This window comes from Arctopsyche grandis, chromosome 11 (assembly GCF_051622035.1).
Source record: "Arctopsyche grandis isolate Sample6627 chromosome 11, ASM5162203v2, whole genome shotgun sequence".
In the NCBI taxonomy this organism is placed as follows: domain Eukaryota; kingdom Metazoa; phylum Arthropoda; class Insecta; order Trichoptera; family Hydropsychidae; genus Arctopsyche; species Arctopsyche grandis.
The window spans coordinates 6,161,476-6,174,801 of NC_135365.1; the positions used below are offsets into that span (position 1 = coordinate 6,161,476).

Below are 13,326 nucleotides of genomic sequence, written 5' to 3' on the forward strand. Positions count from 1 at the left end.
CAAGTAAGGGTATTCCAAGGGGGTCCCATGTTGCAAATGTGTGCCACCCGATTTTCCTGGTTCGTTGGACCGATAAATGGAATCCGTAACGCTAAAAATATTCGCCAAAATGGATACACAAAATAAGCAATCGCATATGTATAGCATAATTATCCAAAGTTATATTATCACTCTACCGAATTATATTACGAAATAGTCTCAACAAATTGCACACAATTTATTTGTATGATTACCACAACATGTGACCTCTTATAGACCCCTCACCGCTACTTTATCAGGGTATATCAATATCAGTATCATAAATGAAATATCATTAAGTGTCTTTCAATGTATTCATTTATTTTTGAATAATAAAATTAAATATAAACCATTTTATAAACAAAATAACCTGTCTAATAATGATAATATTACAAACATTTCAGTGAAATTACAAGATACATTACAAATTTGTATGTGATGTTTGATTTTTGATTGAATAATTGAAAGGCAAAAGATGTGTACGTGTAATGAATGAATATTGTGAAAGATGATGATGATAATGATGAAAACATTGAGACAACTACTGTTTCAATAAGATGTTAGTAACAAAGAGAGAAGACGATGCTTTTAATAGATATGGCAAATTACTATGTAATTTACTAATGACAACTTGGGTTACGATGACATTAAAAGGAATATACATATACTTAAAAATTAAAATTATCCTTACCGGGGAATAAACAAAATTCTTCAGTAATAATGATAAAAAATATATATTATCCTAAATGCAAAAACCTAAATATTTATATATCTTCTTATGAGAAAAACTTAAGTAGATAGCTCTCCACAAAAGGAATATGAGACTTGAAACCAAAACGAAAATTTGAGATCTATTTTAAGAAACTGAATTACATTCAGTTTGCTTTCAAAACAGTTTTTTAGAATGAATGCATTACAAAATTGTTACAGAACTAATATAAATCTACATTAAGTGATTGATTAATTAATTGATGAAGATGAATTATTCAATTATTAAAAAAAAAAATCTACGAATTGAACTAAGTGTACCTATAAAATAATACACCAATATGTGTATGTCATCTTAAAATTACGAATTAAAAATAGTTTTCATTGCGTAAAATAATTGTACATATAATTAAAAATACATAATCTTTACCTTTGTCACTGATACAATAATACACAGTACATATTTAAAAAAAATACATATATATATATAAATTTGATAAAATTGTGCTTTGAAGCAATAACAAAAAATAAAACCAGAAGCGATCTAATTCATTACAACAACCCCTTAGCTGTGAAGACTTCTCGCAACACCTTTTTCAAGAAAGCAACTTGACGTATAACGTCGGTGACTTGCGTGGTGAGATCGTCGTTAACTGCCTGCAGCTCTTTCTCCTCGCCCATCAAGATTTCAATTTCGGCCTTTTTCTTTTGCCTGTATCGTGTAGCTGCATTTTTGTTCTGCTCCTTTTTGCGAGATTTCTTATCATCCGACGAGCGAGAGTAGGGTTTGGCTCGAGCGCCGCCCTTAGATCGTTTACTCTTCTCGGGAGTCGACACCCAATCCTCATCGTTCTCTGAACTGCCGTAGTTGCTGCAGGACGAGGAACTGGGAGAGCTGGGCGAGAAAGAGGATGGAGACGGACCGTCACTGTACACGACATTGTACTGTGCTTGGAAATCAGCTGGTAGTTCCGTACTCGGAGGCGATTCGAAGGTGTATTCGGTGGATGAGGGATAGCTGACGGATTTCATCTCCTCCAGTTGGACATTGTTCGGAGGTTCTTGCCAAGCGATGTTCTGCACGGCGTTTTGGACGATCTCATCCACGACATACAAGTCTTGGTAAATGTCCGAGGATTCCGTGACGGGAGCGGGACACGTCTGCCATATCGGCGAGAATGGACTCTCCTGTTGGCAGAGCAGTTCCGGTGGGCTTTGGGGCGGTGTCAAATGATAAACTGGAGGTTGTATTACGATTTCCGGTTGCTTGGCGATGGTCTGAACGCACGACGGGGCGTAATCGAGCAGGATAGGTACGGCATTCGCAGGATCCTCGGGTGAGAATTCTTCGAATATCGGCAGGTCGATTTTCTCTTCGAGCCATTCGGGGAAACGTTCTGAAATAATCAAAATGAAATATAATTAAAAACAAGCTCATTACATTTGAAACAATTACTAATTAAAAATAGGAAATACATTTTTTTTTATTTATTATATTATGAAAAGGCGCTACGCTACGGGCAGTGATAATTAGCAAGTGTAATTTATTCATATGCATACTTGTATTTTTTTAATTCTGATATTTTATTATATGTATTACACTATACAAGGTCTCATTCAATGCTATTCTAATGCTCAGATGTGTACTTCAACTCTCACTTAATTATAATCACACTTCTATTCTAATCGTATTTAAAACTTGTATTTTATTGTATGTATGCCGATACTTTATAATAAACAGCAGCATATGAAATCAAACGAAAACCAATACTTTATGGTCATATAAATGATCAGGGATTGATTTGGAAATGAACAGATCCTCCCCTAGATAAAAACACCCACTGCTATTAAAAAGTTTCGAGTCGAAAGGTTACACTTAAACAGGCTAAGAAGGCGTGTATAATACAAAAATAACACAATGAGAGCAATTGACAAACTCGGAAGCTCTCTCGGTGGAGACTTCGGAACTCTAACCCAAGTAGAATGCAAATACAAACAATTGCATGAATAAATTTCAGGAATGTTCAGTTTAGTCAAAATAGTATTAAAAAATTTATAACAATACGGCATGGACGCGCTTTTGGTTTCCAGCTGAGATGGGCGTATCTTCATGCCATTGTTAATTCGCACGATCTTATTATATCGACAAGTTTCTCCTACATTTCTTCAAATATTTACTTTGTATAATACTAATAATGCTTGTTTCAAATGTACAATGTTTCTCTCCAGGAAGGCGCATTGGGGTTACCTGTTAGGCCTTTCTGGTATATATTTAAAAAATATACATCAAGTTTGACGGGATTTAATACATAACTCTCGGATAGGAATCTCATCAACGCAGTATTCATTAGATTCGATTATTCATTTGAATGTTTGTTTTGTAATAAAATTTAAGTCGTTAGATAATGTCATGAGCGAAATCTCAATGACACGTTCGAAACTATATCATAAAGGGACAAACAAAACAAGTTCTGGCCGGAAAGACCGAAACGGGCGAAGGGAAACCCAAATTACGCAACTCGAACCAACCTTGAAAACTCTTTGAAGCGAGACACCACAAGCAGTCACTGATTATGGAGAGATCGCACTTAAAAGGTGTTCAAAATCAATCAGGGAAAACGTGAATCCATCAGAGAGAAAGTAGAAAATTTATAATAAAAAAAATGCATAGAAACGTGACGAAGACTCCTTCAGTCGGTCCTAATTTCGTAATTGAAAATTACACAACGGTCGATAGAAATCAAAACGTAATCTATCTTCTTCTGCGCACAAAACTGCGACTTGGAAAACGAGGACATGAGATTCGCAGAAATATTGAGATCAACGACTCGAACGTCTATCGTTTTGTTGTGATAACCCACTTATAACGAGATAGATTATTTAAAAGTGTAATTAAATAAAAATAAATGACACAATTCAATATTCTATAATCTATATAAATACTTAGAACATCGCTTGTATTAAAGGCAAAGGAAAACCGCAACAATACATTTCCTAGTGAAAAAACGACGCTTCTAAATTCATTCGCAATCAAAAATTTATAATAGCAAACTACCGAAGAGCAATTAATTATTCCAAATTCCTACAAAAAGCAATATATCAAATATAGGATCCAACAAATGAACTGAAGTAAACACACTGAATCAAAAGTAAATCGAACACACACTGAATCGTACGGCATGCACGTGCTCGTGGTTTTCAGCTGGCAAAGGCGTTTCTTCAGGTCATTTTTAATACGTACGACCTTTTATTATTTCAATAGTTTTCCCTACATTTCTAGAAATATGGGAATTTAAAGTATCTACAAATATGTCAATATTTGGGAAGATCGCGACGCCACAGACTAAGCATGCCAGCGTTTTTTTGCATATGCAAAACTATCTAAAAAAAAAAAAACACGTGCCGCGTATGAGTTTATGTCAACCATTCGAATAAAATAAATCATTGGAAAACTAAATGGCTTCAATATCATTTAAAGTATTGTTTCATTAATTTAAAAACTAATTTGAAGCAGGAGTAATCTTACATATAAAACCGAAACGGCGTCTGTAATTCGTTTCTAATTGGCTGTCGTCAAAGTCATTTCTGATTGGCTGGATTGGTCAGACGTTTATGATTGGTTGTTCATTAAAAAAAATTATCTTTTTTCAATTCAAATAAATTTAATAATAAAAAACATTTTTTAAACACAGATTTTTTTTTCATGGTTTTCATTTCATTTCCATTAACCGAGCGAAGCCGGGTAGCACCACTAGTTGTATGTATATAATAACTTCCAAAACAGGTTAGTTTAATTGTATAAACACAGAGCGATTTATCAGCCGATAAAATTGCTAGTTACGAAATATTTCGTAGCAATCAACGCTACAACCAAGCTAAAGTAGAAATTTTTAACGAGATTGATTTGTGAGAATCTTTAATCAAATGCAATTTGGAACCACATTAACAAAACTTTCAAGTATACATATAATAATAGCGATTCTTTGAATGATAGTATCCTATGTATATTGTGAACCAAGTATCGTTAAGTGAACAAAATGGCTTATCAGTAGGAAGACAATTAGTTCGTCGCCGCAAAAGGACCAAAAAATTGCCCCTAAAGTCGACAGATTTTTTAAGAAATTGTTACGTCAATAGTTTTACTACAAATTCATTTTCCCAACAGAACACTAAGCATACTAACAATCAAAATGGCGAAGCAAATCAATTGATTTTTGAATCTATACGTTTTCCATGTCATAAAAGACAGGTGAGGGGCTCGTTAATAAAAGTGCATTTGTCAGAAAAATAAAGTGTATAAAAATGCGGCCACCCTTAACAAAGTTGACACACGAGTTATGCAAATGTATGTACTCAACTAATGCACGTATACATATTCATATTTATACCACATTGCATAATGGAGTCGTTGCGAAAAAAATGCATTTCCGAGAAATCGTGTACTTTCGATAAGAGGCCAGTATTGCATTACCACACGTGTTAAATTTATACAGAAAATATTAATAATAAAAAAGCATTTAATACGATAATAACGTTTCATAAATCTATGCATTCAATATAATATGAAATTTTCATTATATGATAATTCACGTTCAAAAATATAAACTTTAACACGAATTAAAATTAAATTAACTTTAATCTAATACGTTTAAACATTCAAATAACAGTTATAATAAATAATTTTACCATTAAAAGCATGGCATGAAATCGTGTTTTGTTAACAGTAATTAATAACGTGAAAAGTCGTAGTCTGTTTATACACGTATGGACCGGCCGTGACGTTTTATAAACTGACCTCTAACTCTGACACGCGTCCATACAATAAATAAATTAAAACAGGACTCTTTCAATCGATCACACACGTATGTGTGGAATTTATGCGAAGGAAACCATTTTTTTGCGTATTCGCAACAATTGCGTAGTTGAGACACGGCTACATCAACAAAACACCTACATTTATATCATATCATTACATACAGTCCCTATATGCAGATGATACAGCTTGCTTCACAAGTAGCAAAAAACCAGACACTATTCTTAAAAATCTTGAATTTGCAATTAAAACAATGACTGAACACTTCACTAAGTGGAAAATTCAAATTAATCAAACCAAAACAGACGCCATATTCTTTAGTGTTAGAGAGCATAAGCCAAGTTCAGATCTGAAAATCCCCTCTGGAGAAAGTCTGAAATGGCAGTCAGTAATAAAATATTTAGGAGTAACGTTTGATAAAAGAATGAGATGGGCGCCTCACATTGAGGCAGCGAAATGCAAGGCGATGCGGGGTATATCCTCAATATATCCAATATTTAATCGCCATAGTTCTTTATCAACGCTAAATAAAATAAAATTATATCGCGCGCTCATATTACCATTATTAACCTATGCTTCACCTGTATGGAATAACGCCTCGAATACTAACCTTTCCAAGCTCCAAGTAATACAAAATAAATCCCTAAAAATAATTTATAATACACCCATATATACTAACCTGAAAAAACTGCATGCCATATATAATATTCCGTTTGTTACAGACATTACTAACAAACTAACCAGTAGATTCTATGACAGAATCACTAATAACCATATTAACACACTTGTGAAGAGTCTCGGTGATTACAACAAAATGTCTATACCCTTCAGGTATAAACACAGATTACCTAAACACAATCTGCTTTAGGTCATCGACTTTAGTGAGTCTTTAATTAATATTATGTATTAGATGTATTATGAGCATTTATAAGGATTGTAAATAAGTTTTTGACCTATTTTTCCTATTATGCTCTAGATTAACATTAGAATAATATAATACTAACCAAATTAAATTAAATTGTAAAATAGAAAATGATCAGTAGATCAGTAGCTATTAAAGTAGATATAAGATGTATTGTGAACATAATTTCGTAATAATAAAAAGCATTTAAAAATCAAAAAAAAATATCATACAGTCTGTCACGATCGATCAAAGATCGCAATATGCCACTAAAATGCATAATAGGCGTGTAACTCGCAGACTTGGCACAATTCTAAACGTGCAAATCGCTGTCAATAATTTGTAATGGAAATTTTACCGATGATTTTGCATACACAAGACCGTTCGCGAGCGCATTGAACTTTGATACGAATGTCAACGCTGACGATAAACTCTCAACTAAAAAAAGATGTTTCGTACAAACATATGTATGTACGTATGTACACGGAAAGCATGCTTCGAATGAAGGAAAGAGGTCGAAAGTAGAAGATATGGGTGAGAAAGAAGGCAGACAGAAGAATTCATCTTGGTGAGACAAGAGGGATGTAGAAATAAGTACAGAAAGCAGCCTAGATACTGGGTAAATAAACTTGGAAAGTGCATGGAAATTGTCCAAGAAGAAAATAAGAAGATTCGAGGAGAGATTTTAAAAATTTAAGTTTTAGGTATGATATTGGGTATTTGAAGATGCAACTCATTTTGTACTGAAGTACAGGTATGTAAATACCATGTAAAAAAAAGTTTTATAAAAACATACCTCTTCTATAATTTGTATATAAAATTATTATCTTGAATAAAAATACCAATAATTTTATTTTACTACCGCCATCTATGTTTAAAACTAAAAACTGGATAGACGTCAGGCACTTCAATTCAAATTTCAAACGCGTCTTACACGATATTTTTGCACCATCGTAATGGCGGAGGATCCATTTACTTATATTGATGATCAAAATGAGCAATATGACAAAGTATGAAAACGATCGGATAAGAGGCAAATTTTTTCCTGAATTGTAATCGTAAGTGAAACGTAAAGGAGGTATGTAAAAATAAGGAAGAACGGCAAATTAGATACTGGGTAGATAGACTGGGAAGTTTTCCAAGAAGAAGTTCTGTTTATGTGTACCTCTCAAGTACAAACCAAACGATTTACGAAAAAAAAGCTCATGATGTCGAGAATAAGCAAGTAAAGATTGAACGGATGTTGAGCAAATTATTGATTTTCTTTACGATTGGTCACGGAGTTCTGAAATGCATTGAAACGAATGGTTACAAATTTCTCAAGCTGAGATCAAACATCATTAAATGCAACGGTAAAATCAAAACGCACACAAAATTACCATGACTTGACAACAATCGTTTAAATACATAGATAATTAATAGCCTGTGGATATGCATATGTATAGGAAAGTTGAAAATACAACACAAGAGTTGAAAGTTTCAAGAAACCGACACGTCCTCAGACGATTTGGGTCAATACTACTTTTGTGTACAAAAATAACAAACAAAAACAAAAAATAGCATAAGAAGAAACTGAACCCAACTGAGCAGACGACCGTCTGGAATGTCGTCGAATATCTGATGAATGACATTGGAAGTCGTACGTGGAGTAAAATCGGTCGCCACGGACGTTAAATATTTATCAAAATTGTGATCAATTGAAGTGTGCGGTCCAATCGAGAGCCACAAGTACCAAAAAGGTACCTGATATAAATTCGTAATGACTAGTGAGACACCCTATGCATGGCCTCAATACGACAGCAACAATGTATGGAACATATTGTGTACGTCGAAAACATGCACTCGATAAAATGAAGCGTAGATTACTTGCATTCAGATACTTAATTATTCGATTGCGTCTGGCGTAACATGGCGTATGTTACTCCATTGTTGATATAAAACATCTAAATCCAGTGAAGAAGATCAGGTTTCGAATGTGAGAGGTTGACTTCAGAGTATGAGCGTTTGGTTTGAAATGAAACAGCATAAAAACGCTTTTTTGGCGTTTTTATGCTATTTGATTTACGTATAGCCCTGATAAGGTATCTCTGGAGCAGCTTTCAAATGCATTTGAAATCGGTATATTAAAAAGAATTTACTTTTAGCTAGTACGATTCGAGTTCAAAAATGGTATGCTTCATTTTCAAAGGTTTTTATTCAACATTTGTGCACTCGAATGTTTTAGAAAGTACACTCTATGATCTTCTTTAGCCATTTCTCACATTTTTATTGAACCTATCTACCGTTTTATAGAAGAATTGACTTAACTTACTATGTAAAAGTTTTACAAAGATGATAACTGTTGGTAAGAAGAAGTATTGTAAGAAGATATACAAATTGTTCTTTTTTTATTTAAGTTTTAGAGGAAAGAAGCATCTTCACTTTTTGACTAACTTGTAACATTGAAGCAACCAAGGAGAGTCAAACTCCAATTGTTTCCCATTACTTTCTGGAAGCGATAACACATTTGCGGATAAGAAGAATGCTAGATGCTGCCAAATTTATATGGAACCATCTCAACAACTGTCAGATAAAAGGTCTATTTGGATTTTGAATAACATCCAAATCGTACCGGCAGCTACAACAACACCCAGAACTATCGAGAAAATTTAAACAAATCTTTGGAATCGAACCGTTAACCTTCAATTCTCGCTATAAAAGATAAAAATAAGAATTCAAACATGTCCCTGATCAATTTAATCAATTGGCACTTAGCGAGTGAAGTGAGGTATACATGTTGTCGATAAGTTTAATAATATCAATTGATTGCACACTTAAGACTACTGTAGCACGTGTAACAAGTTTCGAGTGCAGGCAATATTTGTACAGTGCAATCTAAGCTAACATATGTATATTAGAAGTGAGCTTTGTGGAGATTGGTCTTAGACTAGTATACATATGTATAGGGACCCAAAACTTAGAGTGAGATAGAACTTTTTCAGACATCTACTCCACGAATCATATCAGGAACGTGATTATAAAATAAAAAGTGGGCATAAACATGCATTTAGAGGCAGATGTGGGATCAGACTGCGCTATTGGGTAAAGTTTTGTTTTTAAATGAGGTCTATTTAAAGTATGAGAGCAGAAAAGGTTCCAGGAAAGGAAAGGAAAAACGTTCCAGGTCAAACTCAAAGATTTTAAATGCTAAGTAAAATGTATTATCAGTCCTCATCTTCTCTACTTATAAGTGGTTTGCTTATATAAGGACAAGAGCTCATAGTCCTATTGTAATGTTGTGCGTATTTGAATAGCATCAGAATGCAGAATCGATAAGAAATAAATACATACAAAGTAATATCCTGCTAATAACACATACGCGTGTAATTAGCTGCATGTAAACATTACCCGTACGTAACAAGTCATAAAACGAAAGTAACAACATTGCATACATGCATAGGTAACATCAATGCCGAGTTGAAATCGAAAGTGTTTGGTTTGATTTGGGACACGAAAACATAATCAATTAGTCTATTTTAGTTTGATTTGTAATCACGAATAAACATGAAAGTCCACTTTCTATCAAACCACATATATACCTCTACCTGCAACAGAGGTCACCTATCGACGAATATTATCGTATGGACTTGTATGGGAGTGTTCACACATACGTCAAAACAAAAATAAGGAATTTTCCATTTAAAAAAATCTAATAAAATAATTCGACCAATCAGTGCACATACTTTCATGACCCATTTGAATTTCCATCTTTTTATTTACACATTCACCTAAAAAAAAGTGTATAATTTCGACGCTAGAGGCGCTTATATCTTCAAAAACATATCTAAACATACCATAGACTGGGGACGCCATTGCTTGCACCTATCCGAAAATTTCCCTCCAAAATGGTACGAAGAGTGAAGGTGGCGGGGGGTGGGGGGGAGAGACTTATTTTCTTTTTCTTTGTTTGTTTTCTTTTGAGATCCAAGACTTAAAATATGACTAAAATAATTTTGTTTACTTTTTCTTTTAAATATGGCACAATCACAGAATCGAAATGACTAAAAGTATCACTTTCAGGTAACTTTAATTTAATTAAACTTTAATAATAATAAAAAAAAACTCTCCTCGAGTATATCAATAATGATATATATATATATAAAAAAAAAATCTTTTCAAATATCACATACACTAACTATTATAGGTATATTATTTTTACAAGCAAAAGTTTCTGTGCTTTCAAAAAAAAATCTGTTCTTTTCTTTTAACTTTTTTTTTCTTTTTTTAGTCTGTATTCCTTTCCCTCTCCCCCAGAGGATCTCACGAGTTTCAACTCAGCGTCTTTTGACAAGTTTCTGTGAGTTGATGATTATTTCCCGATTCCACTTGCAGCTGTAGACGAACTTCATTCTAGTGGCGACGCCTGGTTGGCGCATGTGATCGGCAACCAGGACACATAAGGCAAGCGACCCAGAAGAAGCCGGCTTGTTCGAGCTACTGTTAGCTCTGTGGAGACAGAAGCTGCTTTCAGCCGAAATGGTCACGAAGTTGGATATCGAAGAAATTGTCACGAAGTTGACGAGAACAGAGCCACGTGCCGCTACCACAGATGTTCAGAACAAAGCAGCTGGACAGATGGAAACGTAAACACTTTTGGAGCAAGTGTAGCCGATAACTTTTCTTAGCGGGCGTCGAGGAGAGACTGGCGTAAGCGCCTCTCGTTCGACGCGTGATCGCCTTCCCCCACCACCCACTCCTCCCACCCCACCCCGTACCACCCACCGGTCACATAATATATGTATCGGTATGTGGATCATCACGCCACTCCCCAAGATGGTCTAATATTGGTACATGTGTGCATAGCGGCATACATATCCGAACACATTATGGGCGAAATCACACAGCGGTGCATGTGGCACGTGGGTTTTTTTTAGATAGTTTTAAACATATAGAAAAAATGTGACGATCATGGCACGCATGTATGGCACGCGGTGGAACGCGTCGTTTCAAAACCTTGCTTGACAGTGATCTATACCAAAATGACCCTTTGGGACCATATTTGGGATACACCATTATCGATCACTGTCAAGCAAGGATAAGCCGAAAATGGTCCAAAGGGTTGTTTTGGTATAGGTCACTGTCAAGCAAGGATAAATACTACCATACAATTTCAACGAAATAGGTCGAAAGTGTCGTTTTGAAACGACACGTTCCACCAAATGCCATGAACGTCACATTTTTTTTAAAACTACCCACGTTCCACATGCGCCGCTGTGTGATTTCGCCCTATACAATGTAGGTATATGGATATTAATTACAAACCGCAAGCAGACGTATGCTAGCAACAATTAAAAAATTCGGCCTTACAGAATTTGCGAGAGAATGAGGGTACGTCGATTTTGTTTGACCTGTCGCATCAATTAAGTTAGATGAATTTCAATAAGGTAACGTAATATCAATGGAAATTAGCCTTGTTCTAAGAAATCAGCATGGCAGATAATATGCAGATAAGAAGAAGCACTTGACACAAGCCTATCGAATATAAATCAACATGAAAAAGAAGAAATTATCGAAAGATACATAGAAAAAAATGTCATTTTTATGATCGGTACTGTATTGAAATTAGTATGATTAATCTCAGGATAAAGAACACGGGACTTTGACGTTTCGAATGTGTATTATCGAATTAGACAAAGATAAACATACGTGTAATATGTATTTGACCGAAATAGATAATGTCTGATTTTTTTATTTGTAAAGCGAGTAGACAGTGATTTTATTTTTTTAATTCCATTGTATAAATGCGCTTATTACGCGTCAAATGTCAAACATTTCCTCATTTTAATTTCAGTTAAAGTACAATGTATTATATTTATGTACATACATTTGTGATGCATACAACATGCGAGATGAATCATTGCATGAAATTATGAAGATAAGACAAAAAAAGAATAAAGGAAAAGGAAAATACTCCATACAAACATACGATTGCTAAAATTATTTGAATTTACTTAATTTTGAAGCCGAAAATCAAGAAGTTTTGATCGAAATTTGCACTTTTTAGTTTGTTTTAAAAAGGATTTGAACGACCATTGGATCCAACCTGCTATTTTGCAAAAAAAAAAAAGATTCAAATCATTCCACAAGTAAAGTTTCAAAAGACACTTTACTTAGTAAGATGAAGCATGAGTTTTTCTCAATTTTCTAACGAACAAGCTTGGATACAACCGAAAACTGCTTTTAAAATCCAAACCACGCACAAAATATATTTTCGTATAGAACAAAATCATCGCAGCAACCAATCAACCATTCTAAATGAAGTGAACGACTATTGGAGCCAATCACAAGAAATCAACGCAATATTTTTTCATTTAATTTTGCAGTATCGTTCAAATTATCGCCGAGCTCGTCAGCTTGTCAAAATGTACCCAACCTTGACAGGAATATATGTTACAAAAAAATATATAATTTCATACTGTCATAAGTGTATCAAAATTTCATAAAAATAAAAATTATTTTTCCTAAAACGATAAAACGCAACCAAGACATTATTCAACTATAACAACAACCATTTATTTTAAATTAAATACACATTATATTATTCATTAGTTGGAGAGCAGTCCATCTTATCAGCGAAACAATGAGCACACTGAATATATGTATCTATTGTTTTTACGAAACGTTCCAAGTCTACAATTTGAAGGTCTACAAATTGTATAAATATATATATATATATATATATATATATATATATATATATATATATATATATATATATATATATATTTATATATATATTTATATATAAATAATTAAACATAAAACCGACGATTACTTCAACGCAGCGCTTATTTAACATATTTTACACATAAATATAAAAATTATAATACTGTTAAAGAATATATAT

At 33.8% G+C, this 13,326-nt stretch overlaps 1 protein-coding gene across 1 annotated transcript in view; it reads right to left on the reverse strand.

Annotated features, from left to right (window-relative positions):
• Positions 1-314: 314 nt before the first annotated feature.
• Positions 315-13,326, reverse strand: part of crc (bZIP transcription factor crc) — a 30,812-nt gene continuing 17,800 nt past the window's right edge. Inside the window, exon 5 of the mRNA XM_077440469.1 lies at positions 315-2,123. Coding sequence (XP_077296595.1) covers positions 1,279-2,123 — 845 coding nt within the window. The 3' untranslated portion in view covers positions 315-1,278. The remainder of the gene's footprint in view (positions 2,124-13,326) is intronic.